Here is a 15,750-nt window from a genome sequence, read left to right as displayed (position 1 = left end):
AGAAACATCCAGGCAAGTGTTTTGGATGTGTTCAGGAAAGTGGCCTTCCAGATGCAGTACTGGACACTCCTAAGGGACTCTGGAAAAGCACAATAACACTGGTGGTTTCCATGACAATAGGAAGTGAGGTAACACCGTATGACAATGTTTTAAAAACTTTGAAATGATGAAATCACAGTTATGTTGTCTTCTCGACCTCTTGAGGGGGAAGAGAAAAGTTAAGAACTGTTGGTAGTGTAATCTTGGATCAGCAGAGTAGACAATTAAGCATATGACACATCACTGCTCATCTGTGGCACCAGTCTAACCACCACCCTTTTTATTTGTCATGAGTCCAAACGTTGTGGTCAGTTTCAGTTGCTTCTTTGTATTAACTCAGACCATTTGTACAAAATCAGGCATGCTAGAAATTAGGTCAGTACCATGGCGTGTTATCATTCCAGACTGCGTGTTTCTTAACCATGCTTTCCTTTCATTGCCGAGCGACTCGTCACCGGGCCTCCCGCTGGCTTGCTGAACAAATGACGCACACTGTCATATCACACACAGAGGAGCCTTTTGACCCTTAACTGGTAAAACAGAAGGCACTGAGCTGAACTCTCCCTTTAAGAACACAAGCAGTATATCAGGGATCTCCAAACGATCCCCATAGATGCCCCTTAGTTTGTAGGTCAGGGCCTCACTGACAGTTAGGTTCTTCTGGAGGAGTGGGCCGGAAAATACCTCACATTCCATCGTGGCATCATCGTCCCAGATGTTGCCTTCGCCTGTTAAACATGCAGATGTTGGAGCTGGGGACCCACGGAGGGCAGGGAATGGTATTTAGACTGGATGAGATCCCAAGCCGATTCGAAAATCTATCCCAGCGGGGGTCAATGGTATCAGGGCGACCATGAAGGGGTTATTTGTGTAGCGAGGGAAATTCAATGAGAGAGATGGTGTAATGCAGGCCCCAATGTGAAAGAAAAATGAGGAAGATACGAGGAAATCAGGAAACAAGCAAAAGAAATGATGTGAAAATTAGTTCTCGGAAATGCAAGCAAAAGAGAGAAAAACTGCATGATGCTTAAGAAAACAAAACTTAAAACATAAAACTGTATTATAAAACAAAGTATTTTCATTATTATTATTATTATTATTATTATTATTAGTTTATGTCTGTCCGTCGTCCGTCCATCCATCCATAAAAAATAATCATTAAATCATTTGTATTAATAATATATTATTGATTCTGAATAATTTTTGCATAAAAATTTAGATAATATATAAAAAATATGAATGTATTATTAAACAATATATTATTATTGTTGTTGTTGAATAAAATATTATTTTTAATTAAAATTATAAAAAAAATATTATTGTTACTTATAGTTAAATTATTTCCTGATATTTTTCTTAAGAATTTTCCATAAAACTATTTGTTTATTTTTGATAAATGTGTTTTGTAGATAATGGTTTAAATAAAAAGAATTAAAATGATTAATAAATATTATTTATTAGTATTTTGTAATTACTTACAATTTATTATTAATAATTATTTCATTATTTTTTCTGTCGTTTCTGAATATTTTTTCCATTAAAATGTCTATATTGTAACATATATTGTTGTTAACCGAAAATGAAGAATATTGTGATATACATCCACCCCTCACACTAGTCTCCATTTGAAACTGAACCTCCCTCAGGATCTGAGGTACACCGGGGTCTCATCAGCACCATGGCCTGATTGGGCACAGAGCTGTCACACGAAACCGTTCTCAAAAAACATGTGTGCTAACTATTGATCATTTCTAGTAGCTGTCAGAGAGCCGTATGTTGACTTTCCCAGACTTGAAGCCTCCAGCACTCCAAACCATTATATTGGGAGCTGAGGAGTCAAGTGAAAATACAAAGAGCAAAATAACGTGAAAGACAGAGAGTGAAAAAGGGAAGGAGCAAAGACAAGCACATGACAAGGTGGAAAATGAAAGAAACAATGAAAGAAAGAAAAAAGTTCAAGCACTGGATATCCCCCATGTCAAGCACTGGATATCCCCCATGTCAAAACATTGCCAAGGGCAAAACCGCCAGAAAGAAACCTGTCGAGGTACGCATAGCCCCCGGAAAACAACTCGAATCCAGTCCAACCTATTTATACAGCAAGCACAAAAAGATGACAATATGTCACCAAAAAACATGGACTGTTGGGAGTTACAAAAGCATCTTGATAAATGTTAATGTAAGCAAATATATTGCTTTATAATGGTCAGGAAGTTTGTTATAGACAAGGGAAAGACGCTATTGTTAGCGTCATAAAAGTTCTGACCACAGAGATCCGTTTAGACAGTATATAACACTGATTAATAGGCTCTTCCGCAGCATATCCTGTGATAACGACTGCTGTGAGACTGCATCATTCTCATAGCTTGCTAGTTGGTATCGGGAAACCTCCATTCATTTAATGCCAAGTCTTCAGCATAATTGCCACTTGCCTTTCTACGCAACTGAGCTATAAAAACCCTGGTAAACCTGCTCAAAGTCAAGCTCTAAGTATGAAAATAATATCAAGGCCACTTAAAATAGCGTTTTGTTTCACACAAAACAACAAAATTAGATTATACGCTAATATTGTCAATCAGACACTATAATATAAACATTTATATCTGAAGTAAAAACATGAATGCTCCACTTTACTTGCTTTTCTTAACGTTACACCAGCTGTTTCTTCGTAATACGGCATAATAACTCTAACCACTACAGTATCAGGATCAAATATTGGTCACTGGAACAGAACCAAGGACTTCCAAGAAAATACTTGACTTTATTCCACGATCAAAATCCCCACTGCTATCTAATCAGAGATGTGAGACAAGCCTCTTATATAACAGCAGGGTCTTGTGAAAACCTCAAAAGACTTACTGTATTTACATGGTTTGGTTCATCATCATCCTGACAAACAAGGAGACTCTGTTTAAGCCTACACACTAAAATATGAGTGGTTACGGAAGATTTTAATGAATTTATCTTGAAAAAGCACAAAATGAAGTGTTGACTGAATATCACATGACCCTGGTGAGCGTTTACTCTAGAGTTGGGGTCCTCGAACTCTGACTCGAGTCCAATTTTGAATGAACTCGGACTTGTCTTGCACTCGGGTGAATTTGTACGCGGACTTGACAAGGACTTTTTTATTTTAGACTCGATAAATTTTCCGAGTACAGTCGAGTCCAGGCACTGGAAGACACAATATTACTCAAAAACGAAACGAAACTCCTTGCGTTGTTTCAGCGTTGAGCATTGTAGCCAATCACAGACATGTATATTAAGCGCATGAACGCAGCGGCAAATCAGAGGCGTTTTAGAGTCACCATGCGGAGAATTCGCTCAAAATATATGTTCAGAATCAGAATCATAAAAACATTGTTTCTATTTAGTACTGCCCTGAAAAAGCTTTTTCACATAACAGATGTTTAATAGCCTAGTCCACAAGACAAAATACAAGACACATTACAGTACATAGGCTTGATTTTTAATATTGTGTGTCATTAACTAAAGTATCCACAACTGTTTTTTTGTTTTTTTTGTAATGGTTGTTCATGAGTCCCTTGTTTATCCCAAACCCAATGGTCTTCAGAAAAATCCTCCAGCTCCTGCACATTCTTTGCTTTTCCAGCATCTTCTGCATATTTGACTCCTTACTAGCAGTGATTGTATGATTTTGAGATCCATCTTTTCACACTGGGACTCATTCACAACTATTACAAACCCTGAAAACATTTAGTGATGCCCATGAAGGACGCATCCGTTAAGAGCCAGGGGGTGTAAACTTTTGAACTGGATCATTTGTGTAAATTGTTCTTATTTTGTTTAAAAATTAATTAATTAATTTAGTCCTGCTCTTCAGAGGCTAAATAAGATATTAGCATGTAAAACAAAATAAGAAAAATTTTAACATCACCATCAAAAGTTTGCTCAAAAGTTTACCCCTGGCTCTTAATGCATCGTGTTGCATTCTTGAGCATTACCTTGCAGATTCTGAAAGATGTACAGTAGGTAAACGCATGACTGCAACTATGCATTGCAATCCTTTTGTAAAGGTTAAAATATTAATTTAAGAGCTCAGTGGTGAGACCTTTTGCCGGAATTTGATTGACAGGCGATCTGACCAATCTCATAATGCAGATATCCACCATTTTTGTTTGACAAACAAACCAAACCAGTTAGTAGATTAAAGTCAATGGACTTGAACTTGAAAAATGGTGTGTATTGATTTCTTTTTGCAGTTCTGATGTTCATTCATGTTTAATTTGTGCTATAACTAGAAGAGATTATCAGTTCACATGCTGCTTGAACTGAGGCCTACACATTAAAGCACAACCACAAAACAGTATTTATTGTTTGCATTTCATAAAAATTACTAAATTTGAAAGCTGAGACTTTGTACCAAAAGTAGCCTGCTCTGTCTTGTCTGTTGGCGCATTGTCAGTGTCCTCTTTGCTCAGCAATATATTTTTCACTGTGTGAGAACATGTGGAGTGAGAGCGGAATGGCTTGTCGGATGTAGCAACAGTAACTAAGAGGGGCAGGTCTTTGTGAAAGGTCAAATTCAAATCATTTAAATCTTTGTGGACTCAGCCAGACTCAACTCAGACTCGGATGTTAAGACTCAGCCCTCTTTGGACTCGGACTTGGACTCGATTGTTAAGGACTTGGACTCGACTCGGACTCGACAAAGGTGGACTCGGACCCAACACTAGTTTATTCAACAGTCTCGACTTTCACTGCAAAACAGCTCTTACGTAATCAGAAGTGTGTGTGAGAGAGAGGAAAAAAAGCCTGCATAAACATATTGAGTTCAAACTGCACACAGGTAATGGCATGGATCACCAGACTATGATTTATCAGCAAAAACAACTTGAAGGAAACAAAGCCAAATGTTCTCTTACTTAAATTGAGGGTCCTTTGTGTAGCGCGTCTTGGCCAGGAACCTCTCGGCTAGTTTCTCTAGGTTGCGGGAGTAGTCCATCTCGATCTCTGCCTTCTTGCGGAAGAAGTCCTGCAGGTCCTGCAGGAGTTGCACACGGATCTCACATTGCTGGTCCAAACACTTAAGCTGCTCCACCAACTGGGCTCGGATCTCTGCCAATCAGAGAAGAAGAAGAAAAAGAAGATGCAGAGTTATTGCAGTACTTCACACTCTGGCTGTGCATAAAGGTGCTTAGTATTATTTGTTAATTCTGTAAAAATGATGAAAATTGCATTCTATCTAAATTGTTTTCCATGTTCACCAAGGCTGGATTTATTTAAAACAGTAATATTGTGAAACAGTTTTACAATTTACAATAACTGTTAGCCTGTGATGGCAAAGCTGGATTTTCCGCAGTCATTACTTCAGTCTTTAGTGTCACATTATTCTTCAGGAATCATTCTAATATGCTGATTTTTGGTGCTCGAGTCAAGAAAACTGTTGTGCAGCTTAATATTTTTGTTACATCTTTTCAGGATACTCATTTACTGTCACTTTTGATCAATTGCCGAATAAAAGTATACATTTCTTTTAAAAATATTACTGACCCCAGGCTTTTGAATGGCATTGTATTCAAGCTCAAATATTTGCAAACAGTGTCAATTTTTTTTTTTTTGCAATCAGTGTCAAAAAAAACTTTCAACATGGACCCTACCCTACGCGATCATCAGATGCGTCTTTTTCCTAAGAGGAAATATGGCAATTATAAATTAATCTAGGATGCCTCAAGTTGTTTAGTTTTTCTTTAAAACTCCATGTGGAAACATGTGGAATATTCCTCGCATTAAGCCACCAAAATGATACTCAACAATGCATGAACAAAATCGTGTTTTTGCTGTAATTAACTTAATCTTTGTAATCAAGAGCATGCATTTCTTTATAAAATGCACACACAAAAAAAGGAAACTCACCCTCTATGGACGCAAGTTCATTTTGAATACTCTGCAAATGTTGCAAATTCAAAACTTGTTTTTTTTTACCATAACTATGCAATGAAAACTCAATTGAAATGCAAAAAGCATGTGCATATTTCATCTGGGACTGCTAACTACATCATCTAAAACATGATCATACTCTCATTCAGGCAGAAAAAAAATCATTCACCCACATTTCACAATCTAGTCTATGCTGCTCTAACCTAGTTCCTCAAAACAAAGTTAAAAATAGCTGGTGGAGAGACATTTCAACCTTCTATGCAAAAAAGCGAACTTTAAAAAGAATAGGCTTTATGATCATCATTAAGTAAAATCTAAACTTTAACACTAAAACGCTTCTCAAGAGACTGGAGAATAATACATGGGATGAAGAGATCTCTTTACAGAGGTCCATCACACACACACACACACACACACACACACACACACACACACACACCTTCAGATAGTTTACCCAAGCTTATCACTTTTCATTTCCGTTGCCTCTCTCACTCTGTCTCTCTTTCTCCATGTTCAACATCCGCCGAGCACTCAAGCATGGCTCCAAATTAATTTACCCAGCTCAATCCCGACAGCCTAATGAAATATTGAATTATGATGTTTACGTGAGCTCTTGGGAACTCTGGAACTATGGATACTTGTCCTGCATACCAAAGCTCCAATTAAAAAACCATAATGCCATTGCTCTTAGTTTAGTAGCAAGTTCTGCCATACAACAGGTAAACTATTCAAAACAATGCAGAATCCTTTATCCAAACAGGGAAGACTATAAACTATCACCTATATTTCATTGTTTACAGCTGCAGGATCACATTTCATTTGATGTACTGAAGCCAAGTCTTGCGTCAGCTGTCAAACCAGTGTTTCGAGTGACAGGAAAACACACTGAAAAGGTCAGAGAATCAACAGTACCTTTGCATTTCCTGCTGTAGAGAAATCGGATGACTTTTGCCTCCATATGTTCTAAATTTTCCAGCCCGAAGAAGAGAGGAGACCAGCGGGGTGTGACAGTCCCGGGGCTATGATACCCAACTGTCCCGACTCTATTGTGCTTTTGCGCTGAGAGCACACTTTCACTCTGACATCACACAGAAGTGGGATTTCCACAGTCTCTGTGTCTCAGTCAAGTCAAACACAACAAAGTTCGACAAAGTGGGCTTTTCCCACTTCTCATTGTGACGATTTCTACATGACTATATCACAAGACAGCCCTTAAACCCTAATCTGACGTGCCAGCATGTGTCAATACCACTGACACGTGTAATTTTCTGCCCTCTGTATAATTTAAGATGATGTGAAATGAGTCAGTGCCACACTGTAATGCCTCGGCTCTCAAAAGGAGCCCTGTAATTTAAGCAAGAGGCAGATCGTCTCCAAACACGCAAAGACAAAACATGGTCAATTAACCGTCAGGCTATCATGGGCTTAATATTTCAATTATGAGCTCATTGTTGTTTTTTATTGAGATGTAGACACAATAATCAGGGTTTTCTAAATACTGTTTCAGCAATCATAGGATTATATCACAATTATTTTACATTTTCTATTGATCATGGCAGCAGTAACTCAACAACTGATTACCAATGATGGAGAAAAGTATGATAACTAGCATTTATCTACACATGTAGTGCAGACGAGCACATTTTTGGCATTTTAAAAAGTTGATTTAAGTGTCTAGATCACAGTGGTGGAGTGATACTGATGTTCTTGTGACTGTATGTGTTTATTCATGTCTACGTGTAAACCAAACCCTCTTAACTGTCAAGGCTTTCAGCACTTAGGTGACTGGTTAGGTGAATGGCATGAAGCCAACAGGGCTGTGTCGGGCTAGGGAAAGAAACAGAGGAATAGATCTAATGACAGCACATTAAGCAAGACTCCACTGGAAAAGTAAAACAGTAATATAAAAGTATAATCTGAACTGTTTGTGCTAAATGCAATACAAGCTAGAACAAACACCACGACTAATTAACTCAGGATCAGTTGAAGTGATATACACTCCTCTTTGTATAGAGATTTAGGAAGAGCAGTAAACGCCATCCTCACTGTCATCAACAGCAGGAAGAGTATAATCTAACCACACTCATAGGGAAACTCAAGTCAGATGTTCTACATTTGTCTCTGGGGCTCATAAAATGTTTCCCAAGTCTGAGAAACACTGCTACCATTTCTCTGGCCATCCTGCTTTTCTACGTTCAGAAAAACGTTTAAAATGCCCGGAGTGAAAAGAACAAACATATACTCAGTAACAGAAATCCTTGAAAAGCTAAAAATATTATACTCAAAAACTCTCTTTAGCTCCATATCCACCTCCCACAGGCTGACTGAACACTTTTTGTTGCGTACTATAAATTATTAATTAAAAGAAGAAGAAAAAAACTTTCCAAGTACGGAATTTCCCTCAAGTCCTTGGGCCAGAAACACATTTAAAATAATTTATATAGGCCTAATGGATTTATCATTTAAAAATTGTAATGATAGATGGATAGAAGGAACTTTTTCACTCTGAATCAACAAACAAGGACAATTGACCTTGATTCAAATGACCTGTTTGCTTGAGAAGTTAGGTGAGCATGTCATAAACATTAAAAGAGACACAAAAGATTAAACGATCTAAGAGTAATCAGACAGCAATGACCCCTGCCCCCTTGAGTGAGCATTTGCTGAACAAGCATTATATAATGGTCTAATTTCATGGCTACATGGCAGTCTTTGTGAGACAGCTGTTGCACGCTGCAAAGCGCTGGCTGGGACCTTCATTATAAGACAGAAGCAAACACAGTGTTGAGTAATACCTGCTGGTCCCCGAACAACAATCATCACAGCTACCTGCTGAGATATCTGCTCAGTCAGGGTATTACACAGCCATGCATTATTGATTATACTGCCTCTAACTAATAGGAAGGGTGGGAGTGAGCAAAACAGGCCGAAGCTGGCACTGGATAAAGGACTGAAAGATAATCTTGGGAAGACAAATACTGCATGTTGATGACATATGGGTTAATGAAAATAAGAGAGACTGCAATAAAGAGGAGGCAAAATCTTTAAAAAAACAAATCTAGTTTAAAAAATATATCTATTAATACAATTTTTCAATAATTTTACTGTTTTTTTATATTTCGAGGTCATTTTTTTAAATTTTGTTTTACAAAAATCATGAATTAATTCACAAATGTCATTACGTTTTTGGAGAGTCACACCACATGACAATTATCTTGTCATAAAAGGTCAAAATATTAGGTTAAAAAAATTCATGTCATTTCCTGTCTTTTTTTTTTACTTTGCTTCAATTCCTTGAAAAAACTTTGTCCATCAAATTGGAATTATAAAAAGAATAATAAAAAAAAATCTAATTACGTTTTCCTATTTTGATATCAGGACAGTTGTACCACAGTCACATTTCTGAACTTATGCCACCCAAAAAATATCAAAATGAATTTTAATTCAGGAATTAAAACATGTTCATCACAGAAGAGATTATTCAAGTCACTGCTTGCATAAATTAACATAACAGTTACAGATCTGGACAAAAGACAACATGTCACTGACCCATATATTATGAAAAATGCTATACAAATTATCTGAACTTCTAAGGACTACGGTTTGATGTCCAGAGTAGCCATGCACATCAGGGGTCTGTAATCTAATGGTGCTGTCTCTTCAAGGCCAAACCAATCCTCCTCCCCTCCTCATCCCAGCTGTCACTTTGCTCATTTCCCTGAGAGCATCTCAGTCGGCTCCCCCTAAAAACCCCACCCCAAATCTGTCATATCTCATTACAAGCCCTGGCTAAGGGCTCCAAACTCCAGGCTTGTCGCCAGAGCTTTAAAAGCAAAGAGATAGAAATCACCAGGAGGTAGACGGCAAGACTGCTGTCCTCAAAAACAGAGGCCACGCTTGAAGTTCGTGAACGCTGGGGTGCCATGGTGACTAAGCAGACGAGATTAGTGTTTATAGTGCCACTCTGCAACCTCAAAGAGCTCAAGGACAACACTAACAGGGAGCACAAGAGGGGTTAAAAGTGTTGTGCATGTGAAACCTACACACAAACAGCCCAGGAAGTCTGTTGTTTCGCCATTAGTCATTCTCACACAGTTGGTAAGTAAATGTCTTAGGGATTCACCGGCAGGCAAACACTCTGACGCATTCAGAAAATCATAAATTAAAGACATCTAAGTACACACCTTCTCCTGTGCTCTCCCTTCCCGCAGTTCATATCACTGTAGACAACAAACATCTTTTTTTTTTTGGATATTTCATCCAAACTTTTAAAAGGTGTCATCATTTACTCGTTGATTATGTTTTTTTATCCATTCAATGAAAGTCAGTGGATTGTCAGCCATTCACTTTCAATTGTATGGACAATTTTGAAAAAAAAGTTTTCAAAATATCTTCTTTTGTGTTCTAAAAAAAAAAAAAAAAAAAAATCACACAGGTTTGGAACAACATAAGGGTGAGTAAACGATGACATCCATTTTTGGATGTTTTTCCTGAAATGGAAAAAGAAATCACTTGGAAAGATATTCCTGAAAAAACTCTAACCAGACAGAAACATCAAACTGCATATGTAGAGTTTGATGTCATATCAGCCTTCTCTAACAAACCCCTAGGTGGATATTCCTTCGGAAAATATCGTAAAATACGGATTCCAAGAAAAGCATGTAGATCAAGCTCTAATGATGAAGAAATGTTAGGCACAGGATGTTGTAATCTCACCCAAACTTTACAGATCATTGTCTTCTCATATGGCTCTAAATATAGTGACTTGAAGTATTTAGACTTAATCTACATTAAAATGCATTTTAAATTAATTCATTTTCATTTCATTAGATAGATCATTTTGATATAAGTAAGCTAGGATTTGGCCAACAAATTATATTAGCATTTGTATCACAGCTGAGATGTGAGAAGTCAGCAAGAAAGATACACACATTTGTGCGTTCGTGAAAAAGAGCATTGTGCAGCTCAGAGCTGCTTTTGTCTCTGTAACTTTTATGGGATACAATAAAAAAAAAAAAAAAAGAGGCAAATCTGAAAGGGACCAGTTGTTTCCAGGAGGCGGGTTGGATAGTGTACACTACTTGCGTCACTGAAAGCAGCTTGAAGGAAACCATCCATTCATCAGAGCAAACAGGAAGCAGAAGGGAGATGACAGGAAGTCGCTTCGTGCAGCCGGCTATAAAGGAAGAGAGAACAAGGATCCAGCTCCACAATGCAAGAGGAATTGGTCTAAAACTCTTGGGAGAATGGGAAGAACAGCTGGCTGGGATCAGCCCCTGCACCTGAGCACCTGAGCTAAAGTTTGAGGCCAACTGAGAGCCCAAAACTACAGTGAACATTGAGGGAAAAGCACTTCCAGTCACATGCGGTAGAGTGCCTTGGGTCCCCATTTTGGTCCATCCATCATTTTATAACACATTTCAGCGGGGTGGACTCTATTAGTTCCAGACATGCCAAACCTAATCCTCAAATGAAAGATGCATTCTTCATTGAAGGAAGGAGAGAACAGGAAATGGGGGGATACAGTTTCAGGAGAAGTGGAGGGAATGATAAGAATTGAAAGAAGAAAAAAATACCAAAATTTCCCTCATTGCATGCTGAATTTCCCCACCCTTTAAAACCCCTTGACATGAAAATTGTAGTTTTTTGGATTTTTCTCTTAAAAATAAATAAATAAATAAATCAGATTTTTACCCGAGTTCACAATCTCTTCAAAGTTGAATGAAACAGAAGTTGCGCTAGTTTTTTCCTCCCTATTGTGACATATTTACGAGTAAATGGATTTTCCAAAAAGAAAAAATGTAGGGCGGGAAATGATTTTGTTTATTGGGAATTGATTGGATTGCTGGATCGTTGTCATTAGCTATTGCTGTGATCTTGTGACAGGTTGTCTCGCCCTCGCACCATTAAACACATCTTTAGAGACTAATTGCCGTTGCAAGAGAGGAGGAAGTTATTTTGATTAAATATTACAAGAGCACGTGCATTTAAAATAATAATAATAATGATGTGTATGAATAAATAATTTATACCATTAAAGGGCTGAATCAAAACCAATTGACTTATGAAAAAACATACAGCATGACCAGTGTGGTCTGATTCCAGAAATGACTCTTAAAAAAAGTCATTTCAAAAGGAATCCAGACGATCAGGAATTTCTTGTGAGGGTGAAAGATTTCCTCCCGAGAATTTTGCAACGAGTTTAAGTTGGTCACACATTCTCCACACTGATCAATAGAAAGCTGCTTGGTTTGAAAGTGACTTGTAGGAACTGTGCTTCAAACAGTTACACTAGAGTTGCACTATTGACAACAGATCATTTTGCTAATGTGAAAATGAACATTATAACTGAAATTAAATTAATCAAAATCAAATCAAGTGGAATCTTGTAAATCAAAACCAAATCAAAATAAGAAATCTGTAACAAAACCCATTCCTATCCACCAACTTCTGACTACCAACAGAAAGTATCATTGAGGCAGTGATGCAAACTAAAGCCTACTGATTTAAAGCCTTTATGTCCTACACCTACTTTCTGTTTCAACAGGAAATATATTAACAAAGGGGTAAAAAATAGCGCTTGTTAAGCCAATTCATGGGGTCTTTAAATACTTGAAGAGACATAATGATTGGATACATCAGTGTGATGATGACACAAAATCAGGAAATAGAAAGTAGGAGGAGGAGGAGGAGGAAAATTACTCTGGTTAGCTTCAAATTAACAAATTCATTGACTGAATGCTACTTCTAGAGAAGTATGGGACCATTATATGCTTTCACTGATGAAGGAGAGATTCATTTATGATTAGTTGCTTTGTGAGGACCATTTCAAGGATCTTGTTCCATGACTCTAATTGTGTGCAAGGAGACAGAATAAGTGGAAAAAGAGAGAAAGGCACATGAATGACACCACATTGACACACCAGCACAGACTACACCAATGCACATCAGAAAGAATAGATAAAAAGGACACGATTCCATTAGAGAGCAGCTGTCAGGACTAAATAAACATTTCCTTGGTGGAACAAAAGAAGGATGAAGTGTGTGATTGTGTGTACGTGTGTGACATCAGGTTCAAAAATAAACTCAAGCTGACAGAACATTATCATAGCCTTCATTCTCCCCAATTTCCATAATCAAACCCGTTACTGTGGAAACCACGTTGTATATGAATGGTAAGGGATGGGAGATTGAAAATCAAAACCTCTCGCTGAACTCCCTTGATTATTCATTAAAACATTTAAAGGAGATAATTGCTTTATGATGGCGACCTATATTTCCTCCTCCCCGGCTAGCCTATTTCAGTGTGGATCAGGAAACACAGCGTGGGTTTTCCTTGAGGATAGACTATTGGGAAAAGGCTCCATCTACACAGCTGACGTTACTCCACAAGAGCCGATGGGGTGGAAAAACTGTTATCACCTACTCATCCGTACAAAACAAGACATGCACACATATTTAACAGAATTTTGTCTCTTGAAAAACACCTTCAGAATAGGAATAATGGAAACCATAAACAAGATGGTGGACACAATGGATACCAGTTCCATGAGCAAAAGTGACATTGTACAATTACGATAGAGAGAAAATATTTTGATTCAGAACCTTCATACCTTCATGCACATTCTTTATTCATAATTTTGTAGAAGTAGAGTTAAAAACAGAAGTCAACTGTGAGTGGGGGCGGGGCTAATTTGCATATTCCTATAACCACGTATACTAAATACATTCAAGCTATTTTATGGCACAACGACATTTTTTTTCAAGGAAAAAACGTTGAAATATGTCATTTTGGTAATCAAAGGTGATTTTTAAGAGATACAATTATTGACTACAGGGGGACTTTAAATAGGCCTAATCTTTCTGCATTTTTTGTAGATAAAATCTTGCTCCGACCAAATAAATGATCTGAATGTAGCTGATCACTAACTCATAAACACAAACTTTCCAGGAAGACTTGAAAGCACTCATCTCTATTCCTAATTAAATTCCCTGAACCTGGTAATCAAGATCTTTAGGAATACTATAAACTTAAAGGAAAGTGTGTTGGGGCAGGTTGGAGCTACACTCTGCAGGATAGTGGCCCTCCAGGAGCAGGATTGGACACAACATATCAAACTCCATAAAATTGCTCCATTGTGCACAATAATCAAAGATGAAATTTAGGTCGTTATGCACTAATGATCTTTACTTCCTGATCACGTTAACATCTGCAACCAAATTTATGAGAGTAAATGAGTTGAACTTGAGAACTAGAACAGTCCAATTTGTGAACCAATCATTCTGGTTTTGTGATCTAGAAGAAATTATTTACTGAAAAGATCCAACTCAAAGGAATGATTAACTCAGCAATCCGACATTGCTATTACTCTAATTAAATATGCTAGTTGTATGGTACTTTCTCCTTTTAAAGCTTGACATCCCCATTCACTTTCACTGTATTGAAAATAACTTGATTTTCTACACATTTTCTCCTTTAGTGTTCCACTAGGGAAAGAAAGAAGTAATTAAGAAGTAAATAATGACATTTTCAGGTGAATTATCATTTTAAGCTGCCAGTTTGAAGAGTACCTAAAGAGATCAGTTCATCATTTGATGGCACAGGTTCAGGGCATTCCACAAAACCTCCATTGAAAACATCTGGGGGACAGAGGGTGGTTCTTCTAGCCCAGTAAGTTTTGTCAGGAATGGACCAAAGGGGAGTACGCCCAGCGGGGTGGAATTCCTCCCATAAAGCCCAGCTCTGTATTAGAACTATACTGGACAATACTGGGATGTTAACCTACATCAGGCTTCTACGGTCCATCCCAGAATCGCTCAGTAGGTCATGTTATACTACATGAAGAAAGAGGAAGTGAGTGAGTGAAACAGACAAATATGACTAAAAAGAAGAACTTTGTTATCAAAACTAGCAGATTCCATTTCCTAGTCTAGTCTTGTTTACTGAGGCCTCAGGCCAGACTTGCTCTGGGCATGAGTGGAGGGGAAATTCTTTGGCTGTTAGAAAAACAGGAGTCAACCGTTACTCCAACTACAAGCCAGCGACGATGCCTGCCTCAAACTTTCTCAAGGTTGAAATTCCTTCAGTCTCGCTGTCTTCATTCATGCAACATTGGCTTTTATGATCTAATGCCAGGGACTGTGGCTGAACTTCTCCAATTAGCAATTGGCACATGGTTTGGTTAACACTTTCAGCAGTCCATTTACAAACAGCGGCTGCTGAAGAACAAACTATTGAGCAGTCATCAGAGTCGTTAAACAGCTCATGTGCTCAACTGGCTCATTGAGACTGCTTTCAAAGTTAAAACCAACTTGAAACGGCATTTGCAATCCAATCCACTCAAACAAAGACAAAATACTGAGCTTCTGGGACTATTGGATTCAGTGCTATTGGAATTGATTAGAATGTAAAAGTGGGTGTTCCATCCTAAATGCAACTTGTATCCACATTAGAGGAGGCTTTTTGATCATAACGTGGAGGCTTTGGGTCAAGCTCATCCTCATGTGTATTTTGGCCAATGCTTTAACTGCTTTTCAAAATCTATCATTATTTGCTATTATTGCTGCAACTTTGGTTACATTAATGTTGACCTTCACTAAAAGTATTGCATTAACTACTGGTATACTTTTAGGAGGGCCGCATAACTACAACAGCAGCAGAAAACAATGGAAAATAGCAGTTAGGTTTTTGGTATACACTGACACTAAAAGTCAAATTAGTCATATCCATATAAATATAATGAAGACATTTTTTTTTCTATATGGGATGAATAATAAGTCTTTTCTGATCTTTTTGTTAAGTGTAATGCA

At 37.7% G+C, this 15,750-nt stretch overlaps 1 protein-coding gene across 3 annotated transcripts in view; it reads right to left on the bottom strand.

Moving 5' to 3' along the window:
- srgap2 (SLIT-ROBO Rho GTPase activating protein 2) overlaps positions 1-15,750 on the bottom strand; it is a 99,137-nt gene that overhangs the window by 44,242 nt on the left and 39,145 nt on the right. For 2 of the 3 annotated variants that reach the window (XM_084101558.1, XM_084101560.1), the window contains exon 3: positions 4,926-5,118. In XM_084101558.1, coding sequence (XP_083957684.1) covers positions 4,926-5,118 — 193 coding nt within the window. Of the gene's footprint in view, positions 1-4,925; positions 5,119-6,852; positions 7,001-15,750 lie in introns of those variants that run through there. The other variant, XM_084101559.1, reaches the window with a different exon arrangement.

The sequence above is a fragment of the Abramis brama genome (assembly GCF_963993115.1).
Source record: "Abramis brama genome assembly, chromosome: 23".
NCBI lineage: Eukaryota > Metazoa > Chordata > Actinopteri > Cypriniformes > Leuciscidae > Abramis > Abramis brama.
The sequence above is the reverse complement of the archived record's forward strand: the minus strand, read 5'-3'. Positions and strand labels throughout refer to the sequence as shown.